The sequence below is a fragment of the Daucus carota genome, chromosome 9 (genome assembly GCF_001625215.2).
Source record: "Daucus carota subsp. sativus chromosome 9, DH1 v3.0, whole genome shotgun sequence".
Classification (NCBI taxonomy): domain Eukaryota; kingdom Viridiplantae; phylum Streptophyta; class Magnoliopsida; order Apiales; family Apiaceae; genus Daucus; species Daucus carota.
In genome coordinates this window covers 10,053,617-10,069,575 of record NC_030389.2, presented here as the reverse complement: position 1 = coordinate 10,069,575, position 15,959 = coordinate 10,053,617, and the positions used below count along the sequence as shown (strand labels likewise).

Genomic DNA, 15,959 nt, shown 5'->3' with positions numbered 1-15,959 from the left:
GGCCATATTGCCAAACAACGAAATGACGAACGTGATAAGTTTCGCCTTCAGTAAATAGAGTCTCTAGCGTATTAATATTCTCGGCAGGAATCCTTGCATGAATTCGGCCTGCCTTCCAGCGCAAAACAATGTTTAGCTATATCATCAGTTATGAAGAAGTATAATGTATAGATTTCAAAATTTTGACTTACTAATTCATCAACGAAGATCATGTTCACTGCTAGAGGTAGTCCATAACGATCAATACTGCGCCATATTCTTGTTACCCGTATTTCAAGCCTCCAAGAAATGGTTGTGCTCGGACGAAGATTTGATATCATTTGGTATGGGAAGTTATCCATGTTTGTGTGATTTTTTGTTATGAAGAAGACATGATTTTATACGCCAGGTTACTCTTTTTTTCATAATGTCTGAGTGGTGACCATTGTTCAAACATTTGGCTGGTAGTAGTGAGTAATCGGAATCTTGTTACTTGAACTCAGTAGTTGTAGGCTTTAGGGTGATTTATTATTTCACTGAAGAAAGGGTTGTTTGCGAGCACATTTTCTTGACATTGGATGCATAATTGACAAAACATCATGTCCTTATGCCTCAGTGCTCTGCAAAGCTGATTCCATTGCTTCTCCTTTCACAGTGGTTGTTCTGCATTGTTTGGGTTTTGATATATTGTTCTTTGCTGGAGTTGTTTTCACAAAAATAAAGTGTTAAAAATAATGTAGAAATGACAACAGACCATCTGGTATAATTGTTCCTTTCATTTCAATAAAGCAGACAAAAATGACATATAATGCTTAAAACTACAACTGCCAAAAGCAGAATACAAATTCGCCCAAAATACAAAATCTTCATAATTAGAAAGGACCATTGTCACCAAATACAAATTTTCCCAAAAACAATATAATGCAAAATCCAATCTTTAGGAGGTTTAATAATTATTACATACTACTTAGGCTGAGCGTAGAAAACTTCCTTGTAAACAACATTCTTCGTAATGTTTGTTGGAAATCCACGATCATCGTCAATAAACACCTTCAAACCTGCAGGAGAGGTGACACGACTAATTGCAACATAGAACTGGCCGTGCGTAAATACAGGCTTCGGTAGGAAAAGGCCAACTGTCTGCAAAGATTGTCCCTGAGATTTATTTATTGTCATCGCGTAGCAAATTTGAAGGGGCATTTGTTTCCTTACCAGTTTGAATGGCAGTGCAGAGTCACTGGGACATAATTCCATTCGTGGAATAAATTGTCTTGTGCCAATAAAAGATCCAGAAATGACCTCACACTCAACACAAAATTTCAAACACTTGGTCACAATCATTCTTGTGCCATTGCAGAGACCAAGTGTTTGATTGAGATTTCGCATGAGCATAACAACAACACCGGGTTTCAACTTCAAATCATGAGCAGGCAAACCGGGTATGTTGAGAGAATTGAGATATTCAATAGGGAAGGCAGAATGTAAATCTTCATCAGTGCCTCCAAAGTCCTCAGCACTATCTACGCTGTAATAAGTTGTTGATTCACCAGGGATCATCTCTACAATAAGAGAGTTTAGGTGACCAACTGTTTGGTTAGTTGGTGTAAGAATAGCTCGCTGACTGAGGTACTCTGGATCCTTCGCATTCTTAACAAAATCTGGAGAAATGTTGGTAATCATGTTTTCTACAGAGTTATCATTCTCCAAATCACAAAATTGGAGTGGAACTTCTATTTCATCCTCAACCAAATTCTCTCCAGTTTGATGGTTTTCTACCTTCCCATCTCCTACAGCAAGCACCCATTTCGCAAATTTATTCAACTCTTCAATTTCAGAAGGAGACGTACCTTTGTTCAGCCTCATGTTCTTTTTCAATATAAAAATCTGACATATATTCCAAAGACGTGATCTTGTTATACATGCTTCCAAAATAACAGCTCTGTCTGCATGAGGTATGACTGGGAGGATTTGGCGAAAATCGCCTCCAAGAACCATTGTGATTCCTCCAAATGGTAGATTAGACCGCGACTCATCAGAAGACCTCGTTATATCCCGGAGAGAACGATCTAAACATTCAAATGCAAACCTATGTTGCATTGGAGCTTCATCCCAGATAATCAGCTTCGTATGCCTAATAAGTTCTGCAATGTCTGATTTATTCCCTATACCACAGACTGAAAATTCATCAAGCACAATAGGGATTTTGAATCTCGAATGAGTAGTTCGACCTCCGGGCATGAGCGTTGCAGCAATCCCAGAAGAGGCAGCTGGTAGAACAATGTCAGCTTGAGATCTTAACTTCGAAATTAAAGTTCTCCAGAGGAAGGTCTTCCCGCAACCACCACTGCCATGGACAAAAAAAAGACCACCTTTATTCTTCCCAACAGAGTCTAAGATTGAATTATAGACATTCAATTGTTCGTCATTCATTGTCGCCTCCAACGTTTTGTACTCAGCTTCCATTTCTATTGTATTGTAGTTGGTTTCTTCTAAAATCAAGTTATTGGTTCCATGATTGAGATAGTTTTCTGGTGGTTGGGGAAGTTGAGAATAATTCTTCAAAGATTTCCCAATAGATCTTAGCAGATTATCAATTTCTGCATAGTAACAAAAAAAAATATTGTCATCTACTGAGTTAATTATTTTCAGTAATGTTAGACAACACATTTCACATTGATAAATAATTTATTCTTAAAATTAACTAACCTGCAAGAGCATAGTATTGCAGTTGCTGGTCATCAAGCATTAGGCTGTCATCCTTGTTTAAGCGCCTCCTCTTTAAAACAATATCATCCACCATCTGCTGCCAGTGCTTACTCCACAACAAAGACAAATTTGTCACCTTGCAGTTAACGATTATGTGAACAAAGAGTTGTCGAATTTGAGGAGGTAAGCCTCCAGAAGAACACTGGTCCAGAACTTCATGCCACTCTTTGTCGTCATCAAGCAAACCATATTCTTTGCAAGCATCATGAAAAGTATCATAGCAAACACCATTAACAGTCCTTAGAGCGGCAAAAGAAGTTGGTCCTTTAACTTTAGTCAGCAGCAACCTCATAAACCACACTTCACCGCTACTGTGATGTGTGTAAGAAAGTCTTCCAATTTGGTACCCTCTTTTCCTACCTCCCCATTCTCTTTGGCCATCATCCCAAACAAAATGCTCATGTACTTCCTGGTATGTGTATTGTCGAGCAGATACATTGTTGGCACACAAATGAAAAAAAGCTTCCAACTTGCTCATTCGGTCCTTCTCCCGTTCGGAAACTTTATCTAATGGCTGATTAGAGCGAAATGTGCAATTCTTCTGTCCTGGTAAGTGGAATGGTAACCGCTCAACAGATATAGTACGATGGTGTATAGGAAACCCAAAAATCCTATAAGCCGACTCTGCGCCACATATGTACCGACCATCAAAATAGGCATCTATTTCATCTATAGGTTCACCAGGATTTTTGTTTGATGTCATTTTCTTACGGCCAGTGACATGAACAGTAGCAGTATCGTGGCTCTTTAAACAGTACTTAAAAAGATATTTCAAACTCCGAGCATGGCAACAAATCTCGATGTTCATATGACATTGGTACTTGACCAATAAATCGCGATTATAAGGAACTACCCATTGGTTGTCCAACTCCGCATTTCTAACTTTAACAGTTTTATCCTGGCGTCTTCTTCTATATATGGGAAAACCACTTTCATCAAACATAGTGCGTGCAGAGTACCTTTTTAGAAAAGCATGCGTATTAGAAATAATATGTGGAGCTAAACAATTTGTTAATATAATACTATATAACACTCACTTTTTGGGAAATGTCTAATACATTTTAGACCTTTCATGCAAGGTGAATTGGTGTTTTGCAATCCACAGGGACCATGAATCATGAAAGCTTTCACGGCAGCATATCCAACAGGATCTTTCACAGGATCAGGGATCTCAGCAGAAACAAATTGGTCTACATTATTCTTAAGATAAATCTTTGATTTACTATCAAGCCATATGAGCATATGGACGTGTGGAAGACCCCGCTTTTGAAACTCTACAACATACATCACTGTAAAACCAAGAATTTCACAAATTAAATGAAAAAGACATTTGGTACAACCTACAATGATAATTATAATATACAAAACATTAAACATACCTCCAACGCAAACACCAAAATATGCTTTCTTCTTTATGACTGCTGTCAGCTGATCAAGTTTTAAACGAAATACTCTTGAAATTATATCTGGATAATTCTCAGACTTACAGCCGGGAAGAAAAGCCATCATTTTCTGAATTTCATCCCACAAAGGATTTGTCGTCATGGTTAGAAAAATGTCGGGATGACCAACCTGACGACAAACAGCTAACGCGTCTTGAAAGTTCTGTTGCACAGTGGCGGAGCCAGAAATAAAAATCAGGGAGGGCCAAATTAAAGTATAATTTTTTTTCCACCCTACTTGTTGAAAAATGTAAAAAAAATATTGGGATTGTTTGGCGGAAATGAGCTTCTTTTACTATTTAAGTTGCTTCTACTTTTTATGTACAGTTAGGCGAAAAAAAAAATGCGGTTGGGTTTTTTAATCATAAGATGAAAGTCAGAACTAACTTTTTGGGTCTTTTTAGTGATTTGAGTTTTATTGTAAAGTTTTTAGAATTTTAAGATGTAATAAATTTTATATAGTAATAAAGTTTCTCATATGTTAATAATTTTTTTTTTTTAATTTTATAAGTAAAATTATCCAAACACTTTTAATAACTTGTAAGTTAAGTTTATTTATAAGTAATTTTTTTGAAATAATAAATCATTAGCCAAACGGCCTCGTTATAAAGAACATAATTCTTGGCCTTTTTCTTCTCTTTTCATGTTCTCCCTGTTGCTGCTTGCAAAATGCAAGAGTAAAAAACCCTCGCTTGTTTACATGACTTTGCCGCTGGGGCAGTTGGCCTGCATAATAAAAAAAATGGTTTTGGCCCATTTTTCAGGGAGGGCCCGGGCCTACTCTGGCCTCAACCTCCCTCCGCCACTGCTGTTGCATGTAGCGTTTAGAGCTGACATAGCCAGCTGGTAATATCACACCTTTGCCAACATTAGCCGAGGACAACTCTCCATTACGAACAGAATCACAGATATGGCTATAGAGCTCGTTTCGCAAGATTGTTTGATTCTTACGAAACCACCATAAACGGGTTTGTTCAATAGACGAAAAAGCGTCCACAACGTACTTTTGAAACAGCCTACCACCTAATCTTGGCGTCATAGCTGCAATGTGTCAATAAAATATTAGCCAACACTTAATAGCTTCAGCAAAAAATTTGAAATAACATTATAAGCCTCTTGAAAGTAATCTTACATTGATTTTGCCTGATTTGGAATTGATAAGCATAGTAATCTTTCAAGGATATAAAATCTCGGTCTTTCAAGTTAGACATATCAGCACTCTGGAAAGGAATTTTATCATGGTATCCATCCTCACCATTAGGAAATAAAAGTGGATATTGCAGTGCCATAAACTTCGGATGTATGTACGAAACACGTTGCAGTTTCCCAGACTTGGCCTCAATTATTATATCACGGTCTGGAGTAGTATTCGAGCTAGAACCAACCATTATGCCTGCAACCTCATCAGAGGCAGATATATGGTTCTCCCGCCCGTTCTGTGCACGACATATTTTGAGCTCCACTTTTAAATCACAAATATCATTGTTCTCCCAACGATCGCGGGCAATGCGGAATTTATCCACCAGTTCATTAGTGTCATCGAGCATCTGCATCAAACCTTGAACAATTTCCACATCCACAGGTTGTTCATCAGAGACCTTGACCCAACGCAAACGGTTGTTAACTTCATTGGCAGCATCATATATATAAAGCTGACAAAATTTTGGAGTGTCCCCATCATCAGGTATTAGGGAGCCAAAAACATGGTGATTTTGACCATTCAAGCGGTATATATATATGGACCCCTACCCCTGTTTATCGAATGATCAACATTTCCACCAGCAGAGGTAAACGCAAACATAGCATTGTAAAGCCTTATGCTTCTTTCAAATTTAGAACCTCTAACATCATCCCTATAGAGATTTAGCAAGTAGTTTGGAGTGGCCTCTGGTTCTGGTAATTTAACTTCACCTCTACGACAGCAAATAGAGAACAGAGGTTTGCCTTTTGTAACACATTTGTTGACACGTTCCTCGTGCCACATTTGCGCATTGCAATGACTGCATATCCTTGAAGGAGCACCAAGTGTGGCATATTCTTCTGGTATGACATATCTGGAAGCATGACTTGTTCTCTTTTTACGTTGGGGAAGATTGCAGTTGGAATTTTCTGTGAAAATAGAAAAAACTATATGTCAGCAAAAATACACCACCCAGTGTATGATTCAGGTGGGAATGAGAGTTAATGGCATATGAAAGTTACAAACCTATGTCTGATTCGCCGCTACTGCTGTCTTCCGAAATAGGATCGACATAATCATCTAGGACATAAGAAAAACATGGTATTAAAAAAACAATTACTTAACACAGGAAACAGGCTTATACAAATGGCTTACCATTTGAGTTGTCTGAATCGAAAAGAGTATCACCACATTCTTGAAACCTAGTTTCCTCTAAAATTTTTAAAAATTGACAACAATGCAGGTATTAGCATTGCACATAATCAACAGACTTATTTAGAAGGCATGAAAGAAAAAAGTTAAATCAATAAAGCATACCACAATTCTCATCATAGACAATGCCAGTTGTGATCCCACCATGAATAAATTCCTCTTCGAATAAGTTTCGAGAATATTCTTTCAGCTCAGCATTCTCTATTCTGGTGTTTTTGGTTCTGGACTTATCTCTAGTTTCTCTTCTCTTTCTTTTAACAGTGCGGTCTTGGTTCGTTATATCAGTAAAGGGCCTTCTCGCAGGAATGTCCTCTTTGATAAGCCTTTTCCTATCAGTGCTTCTAACCATCTCAGCTGACATAAACAGGTATCTAACAATTTAAATGATGTCTAATTTACTAAGATAAAACAGGGATACATAGGATAATTTATATGTTCTCAAATTCAGTCTAACGTTATCAAGTACAACATAAATCACGTAAGCATTACATATATTTTTTAAGACCTGAAGTTTGGGAATCAAACAGCATACTTTCTCAGATGTATTATATACATAAAAAAAAATTTATACAAAGATAAGCACCACATAGGTAAATGAGAAGCGAACATTTACATGTACCAACAACGGCAGATGACTCTGCTGTGCGCGGTGCATCGGAATTGTCTGAACAGAAGGCCTGTGCAGCTGCAGTACTCCCCCTCTCTTTTTTCTTGACATTTCTAGTTGTCTTTCTGCGCTTAAGTGCCTTGTAACCTACCAAAAAAAAGGAGAAAATATCAAGTTCAAGTTCCAAACTGCGTAAAATCATATAATCTAATCCCCGTAGCAAAGTATTAAACCTTCAATCATATCTTCAGAGGTGAATAAACGCCAAGAACGGTCTTCATCACCATCCTGCTGGGAGTACAAAATTTAGAAGGAAATAAACTCAAAAGAAGTATAAATAGAGATTGTTAAAGCTGAGAACATACAGCTGCCATTGCCTACAAAGTGCGAAAGAAGGGAACAATCGCCGGGAACTGGAAAGTGGAAATCGGCGCCAGAGGAAACATATGAGAGAAGCTTTAGCCATTCTTTTTGTTTTGATTTTTTTGATTTGAACAATAAGCTTCCATGAGAAGCTGTAGGCAGCTTTGCGAACAGGTGTCGCCGCCGGAGTTTGACACGATAGGCATCAGTGGAGTAAATAGCTAGTGGCATTTTTGAAATAAAGTAGAAGGGCAGGGTCAAGCTTTAAAGGGTATTTACTGTAGCAAGGAGAGTTCAGAAACTATTATATAAAGAGATAAGAAGCCAACATGGGTATAATTTGTAGTCCAATTTTTTAATTTTTTTTTTTTTTTCGGTTTGGTACTCTCCTTCCAAATCTACAAGTCTACAACATTGAAAGGCTATTACTCTTGTTAACAATACACTATCATATAATATCTTATAAAAAACTATAAAGATGTTAAAATAAAATTATAAATATTCAACTTTTGAATATCTTTTTTTAACAAAATCTCCATATAACTTTTTTTAACTCTAACGTATTCTATTTTAATACAAACACTAATAATAGTGTAACTTTTTCTAACTCTAATATGTTACACAATAAATATCTTGTTTCATATATATGAAGATATATAAAATATGAAAAAATCTAATTGTAACAACCGTAAAATTTACAAGTACGTAAAAGCGCGGTTATTTAATTTAATTATTTATTGATCAAAAAGACTATTTTATTAGTCTTGGATTTAATAATATTCACAAGGTGAGAAATATTTATTAAAGTGTGGTAGCTACGAGAATTTTAGAAAACGAAAATATTACTTTGCAGGCTAGTCTTTTATTCAAATATGTACGTTAAATCAGGAGCTGCGCTTATTGAGAAAAATTAAAATATATTGTAGACATGATTATTTATTTACTGACTCATGAATAAATATTATATTTTGAGCCAAGATAATTTATCTTTGTTATTTTATAAATTGAGAATTTGTCAGAAACTAGTATAGTAATTACTAATTGGTTATTTAATTATTTTGGTGAATTTCTTAATTATTTATATATTTTCAATAATTATATTTATTAAAATTGGATACGAATATTCGTAAATAAACGAGCCAATTAAACTATTTCCTGGACGTTACTTGCGCAGCACACTTCGAAACTTGGGGCCCAAGTATTATACTTGGAGCCCAAGTAAAAGATTTAATTAATAGCATATAAAGAGGTAATTAGGCACTAATGATAATTAAGGAAAGCAGTATAAAAGCCAAGGAAGAGAATCAATTATTTTGCTTACCAAAACAAAGCACAGAAGCGTGAGTATTGGAATCAAAAAGGAGATGATAAAATTTCATTTAAAGGTATTACCATTTTTCCTTGTTTAATAGTAGCTATTAATGGTGTAGAATTTAATTAAATAATTATAATATTTGACGCCACCAGGAGCTTTAATTCCTTGTCTTTAGTTAGGTACACGTATGTAGTAGTATAATTTAACTTTCTTCTCTTTTCCCCCAAATATGTAAAGAAGCTGTAAGTTATATTTTAAATTAGGGTTCTTAGAAAAATGAGTTGGAGCTTTAACTTGAGTTTGCTGGTGAATCGAGTTTGAATTAATTGGAGGGGAAGTGGGAACTTTTGATTTGTTTGGCGGATTGTGTAACTAAATCAGAATATATGTGTAGTGTAAGATTGGGGGTTTGTTGATTTGGTAATTGCGGCGTTGGGAGGCCGGAGCACCGTCGATGATGACTCGCGGTGGTAAATCGGAGAAGAAAGAGCAGTGAGAGGGAGAGGGTTCGGATGGGAAGGAAATCGCAGTTGTGCGAGGGAGAAAGCCGGAGGCGGCGAACTCTCCGGCCATGGCAGAGTTCTGCCAAGAGAGAGAGAGTAGGAGAGGCAGAGGTGGTAGGCCGTCGGAGTTTTCTCTGGCCGGCGATGGTGAAAATTGGTTGGGAAGGAGGAGAAAGGAGAGAAGAGAGAAGGAAGGGTGGATTGGGAGAGACGAGGGTAATTTAGTAAAACCATAATTTGAAGGATTAATAATAATAAAGGGGTGTGAAATATTTGTTTGGGATGAAGTAAAATAAGATTTAATAAAAATTTGGGATGAAGATTGGAAACATGATTAATAAGTCATAATGATCATAAATAAGTAGATTTATGAGTAATTTGGGGGTTACGAGATAATTTTAGTTAGCTTATTAAGTGAATTAATAATTTTCGGAGAGAATTTAGTTAGATTTAGAGTATAATAAAAGTTGGAAATCAAAGAATAATCTCGGATTTAGTTTATCGAACAAATGATGAATATTCATTGTTAATTGATAGTTGGACAAACACGAAGAAAGTGAGATCATGTATTGAGTAATTATCTGTTTGGCCGATAATTGACCGATAAATGAGAATAATTGATATGGGAGAATGTATTATATAAACTAGATTGTTTGGATTAGTGAAAAGGAAAGGAGGTAATTATAAAACATGGAACTTAGTGATAACTGATTACGTTAGAATTTAATTTATAAAAAAAAAATGAAAAATGAGACCTTGGGAAATTAGTTAGATATTATAAAGTAGAAATATTGAGTTGGCTATTCGTGGGGAATAAAACTCACATCCTTAAATTTAACAAACCACCAAATGGAGTAAAATATTTAGAGAAAGAGAATTAGATAATCATATTCTATTCGGGATTTAATATATACGAGAATAAATTAAATAATTTATAGTGGATCTTTTGAGATCATTATTTTTGTGATAAATATTACTAAATCAATTATTTTGTGGCGTAGAATATTTTTATCCGGAAAAGGCGAAGCCTGATTAATCAATCTGATTCAGGATTTCCTTTTTAAGCTAAGAACGCCAGGCAAGTTCGCTATCTCTTTCTTGACGTGAAAGTTTTCATGCCTATTTGATAATTGTATGAAAAATGTTGATTGTGAAGATATTACATTTCGTACTATTGTGAATCGAGAAGATATCTACGTTTCATTCGAAGACTCTAAAAATATTGTTCATACATTACTTCTAATTCGAGCACTTCCATTATACGGGAATGAGCTGATCCTAATAACGATAATATTCGGAATCTTCGAAACTTGAAGTGAATACATTGCAGCGATGATCTCACCACAATTAACTTACTCCCTTTTTGGAGATCATCTTATTCTTTGGAATTTAATTCTTTTAATTATCCTTCACTTCTACCTTCGGATAATCTTTGTTGAAAGGGTGCATTGTTCGCACTTCTTTGCTAGAGATGAATAGTTGTTTGGGAAAATTTTCTTGTATTCGGAGGAATCTGTTCAAGCTGGTCAACACGAATTTATTAAATTCGTGGTAGAGTTAAATTTTACTATCTGGTAAGGCAGATAGTTTAGGGTTACAAATGTTAACCCTTATGCTAGCAAATGAGAGTGGCAGGTGTGTCTTGTGCGGTTACGATCAAACTGCAAAGATGACACAGGAGAACGGTATTCACGAAATGGTGCTGATCGAGCCATGTAGTGTTACCGAGGGGTGGAAGACCAGCGTTTTCTTTCCTTGAACTTGTGTTGTCATTTGACGGTAGCTGCTTTATTGCTTTGACTGAATTATTTTATGTGCCTTACGTGCATATTCTGTTGATTGTTGTTTTGTTCTATGTGGACTTGCTGAGCAATTCGATTGCTCATTCTTGCATCTATTTTATTCCTTTTGAGCAGTAAATAGTGAGTATGGCACAACTCAAGAGAACCGCCCGGAAATGGGTTTTTGGCAAAGGCAGGGAAAAGGCGCATCACCCAAGCTGAGACTGCTAGACTACGCCGCTTGTTAGTACGAGCTATAGTTATTATAATGGTCTGAAATCAGACTTCCCTTTATGTAATAAAATTAGACTTAGTAGTAATGTTGTTAAGACGAGCGACCCTGAACTTGTGGGGCAAAGAGTTGGATCATGTAATATTAATATGTAATGCAAGTGTTGTTTTGAGCCATATGTTTAGTGGCGGGCCAGATCTGCGGGATGTGGATCTGGGGGCGTCACAGATTTGGTATCAGAGCTATAGTTATATCCTTAGGATTCAAGGAACCCTAGGAATATAACAAGCGAGAACGATATGAAGTTTAAGATAGGTGCCCTAGTTGAACCTATATGAGAGAACATATGTGCCAAATAAACTTTTAGCAAAGGGTAATGGACCCTACAGATATAAATATTTATTTATAGTTACGAACAATCGTAGTAGTAACTATTAGTAAGGATGTCTGTTGTATAATGTGGATGTCAGGTTACGAGGCTATTCTAATCCATTGATGGAAATTGAGATGACATATATTGAGTGTGAGAATTATTCTATATAGATATTGGAGCCACCAGCACTTGAGATCATTGTATCTGAGGAAACCAAGGATAGAGTATCTTTTGAGTTCACTAAGAGTGGTGGGATGGATATTTTTCTATCTTTAGCTGAGTTGATTTCTTTTCCTACTATGACCACTTTCTTTTCGATTACCACTTCTACTGTTTCTCAACTTGTTCTGAGAGTGGAGACCCTTTTGGACTTACTTCGGAATTTCAAGCCTACACCTCTTTCTTATCGTCCTATTACCACACATACTTCTGATTGTTATTATTATGAGACTGTTATGTCATCTTTGGTTGAAAATAACACCTTTGAGTAGCCACACTTTTGTTTATACACTACCCCGAGTCTCGAGTTCGAGTTCCACCCATTGTTATCACTTAATTCGAGACTTTTTTTTTGTACCACTTATAGTTTTATCCACTATTTTAGTTTTCTACACCTCAGACTACTCCTTTTCAGATTAGCGAATCTTCTTTTGTACCAGTTTCCATACCTCTGAGTGGCGACTTTGTACCACTTTCAAAGCATATGTCTCAGTAGTTGAGAGAGTCTATCTATGACTCTAAATATGGGATTCCAGGATCTTATGATCCTATGTTTGTTCTGCGGGTTCAGGATTTCTGACCCGAGTGTTTAGTATGGAGATTGTATATAAGATTTCTATTTCTATATTAGAGGGACTTCGTACTGATATCGGTGAGATACCCTCCACAGCTCATGATATGTAAATGTTTAAACTTGTTACAATACTGACAAATAGAGTTTTTTCTGAGGTCCATCATAGGGTCTCAGAGATATTTGGGTGATAGATTTACTTTTTGACTTTTAAGAGACAACACATATAGTCTGTGTGTATCTCAGTTATAGTATATGATGTATTTAGAGGATATAGAGACATTGTATAGTATCGGAATAGAGGATCGTGCGCTTCTTTTTAGTTAGATGCAGATACTATAGTTTCGATTAGTAGATCATTCTGGCAGTAAAGATGTGAATAGACGATCTTTTGTATAGTGATGTCCAGATTAGACTTGATGTGGTAGGATGATGACCAGATCAGATGTACTTTCTATATCGTGACTCATAAAAACTTTGGATATTATGACCACTTTGGGAGGGATGCTAAATCTTTATGTCTCTTTCTTTGTATACCTTCCCTATGCTTCTTGCAGTCGTCAACTACTTTTGATCTGTTTCAAATCTGTCAATTATCTTGCATTTGCTACATCAATGGTCCAATGTGAAATCTTATGGGAAAAAAAAAAATGTGTATGTTTTCAACCTTTATAATTTTTAGAGGTTTTCAAAAAGAGAAATATTCAAGTTGCTAAATTTTTAGAGTTTTCAAAATCTTTAAAGTTTCTAAAAATTTTCAAAAAAAAAAATGCAGCTTTGTGACAACTTTTCTTTTCAACCAAAATATGCAACCTGTTTTCAAAATGTTGTACTGAGTATTTTACAAAATTACACATTGTTGTACCTTTGGATAAACCTTGTATTTTGTATAATGATGAGACCTATTAAACTGTTTCGTCTACCCTTTATATTGAGATGGAATCACACCTGAATGACAACCCTATTGATGAATCAATACTAGATGCTTCACTCGGTTTTTTTAATCCAGACCCAATTTTGTTCAATTACTTGACAACACACCCAGAATTTTCAAAACAATTCTGAAAGAAGTTTTCGAGACAACTTACCAAACCTACCTTTTCATTCAAAACTTTCAATTTTTTGCTACCCCTAGAGTTTAAAGGGACTATAGATCCTGTTGAGGCCAAGATATGGCTAAGAGAAAGAGAGAAGACTTTTGAAATAAGTTGGTGTAAAGGAGGATATGAAAACTATCTTTGATGCTTATATGCTTAATTGAAAGGCTAATTATTGGTGGGAAGCTAAACAAGTTCTAGAAGAGTCTAGTATGATATAATGGACTAGGTTTAAAAAGTTATTCCCAAATAAGTATATTCCTAAACACCTATAGAATCAAATGAAGCTCAAATTTATGGAGCTTAAGCAAGAGGATATGTTAGTAGTTGAACACGAATCTAAGTTTATCGAACTTTCGAAATTTATTCCACATCGAGTAAATACAGACGAAAAGAAAGCTAGACGTTTCATTCAGGCTTAAAGCCCCAGATTCAGAATAGGGTTACTGTTCTCGATATTGCTAACCATGCGACGAGAGTGCACAAAGTCTGTATAGTGGAGTCAAGGAGTGAGTTGTTTAACAAAGAGAAAGTCGATAGGAAACGAAAACCCTACAGAATAATCAAAATATTGAAAAGAAACCTTGGACTCATAGTGTGAAGAAACCTTTTGTGAAGCAAGGGATGCCACGAATATAGGTAAAATAGAAGGAAATCAAAAGTTTAGAACTTCGCAGACCGCAAACGTGTTACAAGGAAGGCCTCGTTGCCTGAGTAGAAGATTTGTAGAATACGCTATTTATGAATAATATTACGTTTCACACTATTTCAGCTCAAGTTGACATCAAATCTCATTTTGAAAACTGAGAAGTTTATTCTGTATCTTGAGTCCTTCCTTTGTTCGGAAGCGACTACTCCTAATAATCAATATTTCTTTGATGTTACAAAATCTTTTGTATTTAATGATTTAATATTCGAGAATTGGAATAAATATACACCACAATGATGATCTCAATCTAATAATTCTAAGAGATCGTCTCATATTTGATTCTATTTCTTACTTTATCCACCGAAAATCCTTGAATTGTGATTGAAGGATGCATTGCTCGCATTCCTTGGAAGAAGTGTGTTGAGAAATAATTATGGTAGATCAAGATTGTCCAAATTGTGAAATAACGATTCAAAAGCAAATCTTTGAAATAAATCTTCCTTGATATTTCTTCAATCTGATTGGGATGAACAACCCTAATTATAGGGGACACAAGGTATACCTATCTGTGTGATAGGAGTTGGATGGGACGCCATCACTTGTGTGTGTTGTGATTACAAGAAGGTTAACAACCTTTAGTAGTGTCTTAATTTGGACACGCAACACATAGTTCATTTGATCGTATTGGGCTCCCAATCATCCTTTTATTTCAAATGAAAGCTACTTTGAAAACTCATTGATCAATGATACCATTGTGAAAGACTTCTATATATCCAAGAAAGTTTTAAAATTCTTATTTCTTTTGAGTTCTCTTAAAAATGCTCAGATTTCAAATTCTTTGTTTTTGTTCATTTCAGAAATACAGTTTTTCCTAAAGTAATTTTAAGAAGGTGTTGTATGGTGATGTCAAATCCAGACCCCCGGATTTGAGGATTGATACATCGGTTATCAAGAGATAAATAAAATGACCTTTATCTAGGGTTAATGATTTATTTAATTAGTTGAAGAGAGCATCTTATTTTTTTAAGATAGACTTGAGATTTGGATACCATCAGTTAAATAATTAAGTCTGAGAATGTACCTAAGAAGGTCCTTAGGACCCGATACGGATATTATGAGTTGTTAGTGATGCCTTTTGGATTGATTAATGCACCTACAACATTGAGGGATATTATGAATAGAGTATTTAAGAAATATTTGGATAAGTTCATTATTGTTTATCAGAGATATTTTGGTTTATTCTAAGACGAAAGAAGAGCATGTTGAGCATCCTAGAATAACTTGGAAAAATTTTGAGGAAAGAAAAATTATCTGTAAAATTTTCGAAATGAGAATTTTGATAAAGCAAGTGCAGTTTTAGGGCATATAGTTTCTAAGGAAGAAATACCGGTAGACCCCGCGAAGATTGAGGCAATATCAAATTGGGAAAGACTAAGGACCCCGACAAAAGTGATAAGTTTTCTTGGTTTAGCAGGATAGTACTCTAGAAGATTCGTAACAGATTTTTCTAAAATTGAGACCCCTTTGACTAAGTTGACTAAAAAAGAAGAAAAGTTTAATGGACCATTAAGTGCGAGGAGAGTTTTTCAAGAATTAAAGAAGAGACTTGAAATGGCCCTGCGTTACCCTTACCTGATGAAATGGGAAATTTGGTGATTTATAGTGATACA

General features: G+C 35.6%; 2 protein-coding genes and 1 long non-coding RNA gene across 3 annotated transcripts; all 3 read right to left on the bottom strand.

Annotated features, from left to right (window-relative positions):
* Positions 1 to 942: 942 nt before the first annotated feature.
* Positions 943 to 4,290, bottom strand: LOC135149410 (uncharacterized). Its single transcript, XM_064085123.1, has 4 exons — positions 4,125 to 4,290; positions 3,813 to 4,034; positions 2,686 to 3,744; positions 943 to 2,576 (listed from the first exon to the last, which is right to left on the bottom strand). Exons 1-4 carry the CDS (start codon positions 4,288 to 4,290, stop codon positions 943 to 945), a joined length of 3,081 nt encoding a protein of 1,026 aa, XP_063941193.1.
* Positions 4,291 to 5,382: 1,092 nt separating this feature from the next.
* On the bottom strand, positions 5,383 to 6,928 carry LOC108202265 (uncharacterized). Its single transcript, XM_017370657.2, has 4 exons — positions 6,685 to 6,928; positions 6,523 to 6,579; positions 6,394 to 6,447; positions 5,383 to 6,296 (listed from the first exon to the last, which is right to left on the bottom strand). Exons 1-4 carry the CDS (start codon positions 6,926 to 6,928, stop codon positions 5,908 to 5,910), a joined length of 744 nt encoding a protein of 247 aa, XP_017226146.2. The 3' UTR covers positions 5,383 to 5,907.
* A 273-nt stretch (positions 6,929 to 7,201) lies between these two features.
* Positions 7,202 to 7,705, bottom strand: LOC135149347 (uncharacterized). The gene is made up of 3 exons (XR_010287772.1): positions 7,552 to 7,705; positions 7,420 to 7,474; positions 7,202 to 7,333 (listed from the first exon to the last, which is right to left on the bottom strand). It is a non-coding gene; the product is annotated as an uncharacterized LOC135149347 (long non-coding RNA).
* Positions 7,706 to 15,959: the final 8,254 nt, after the last annotated feature.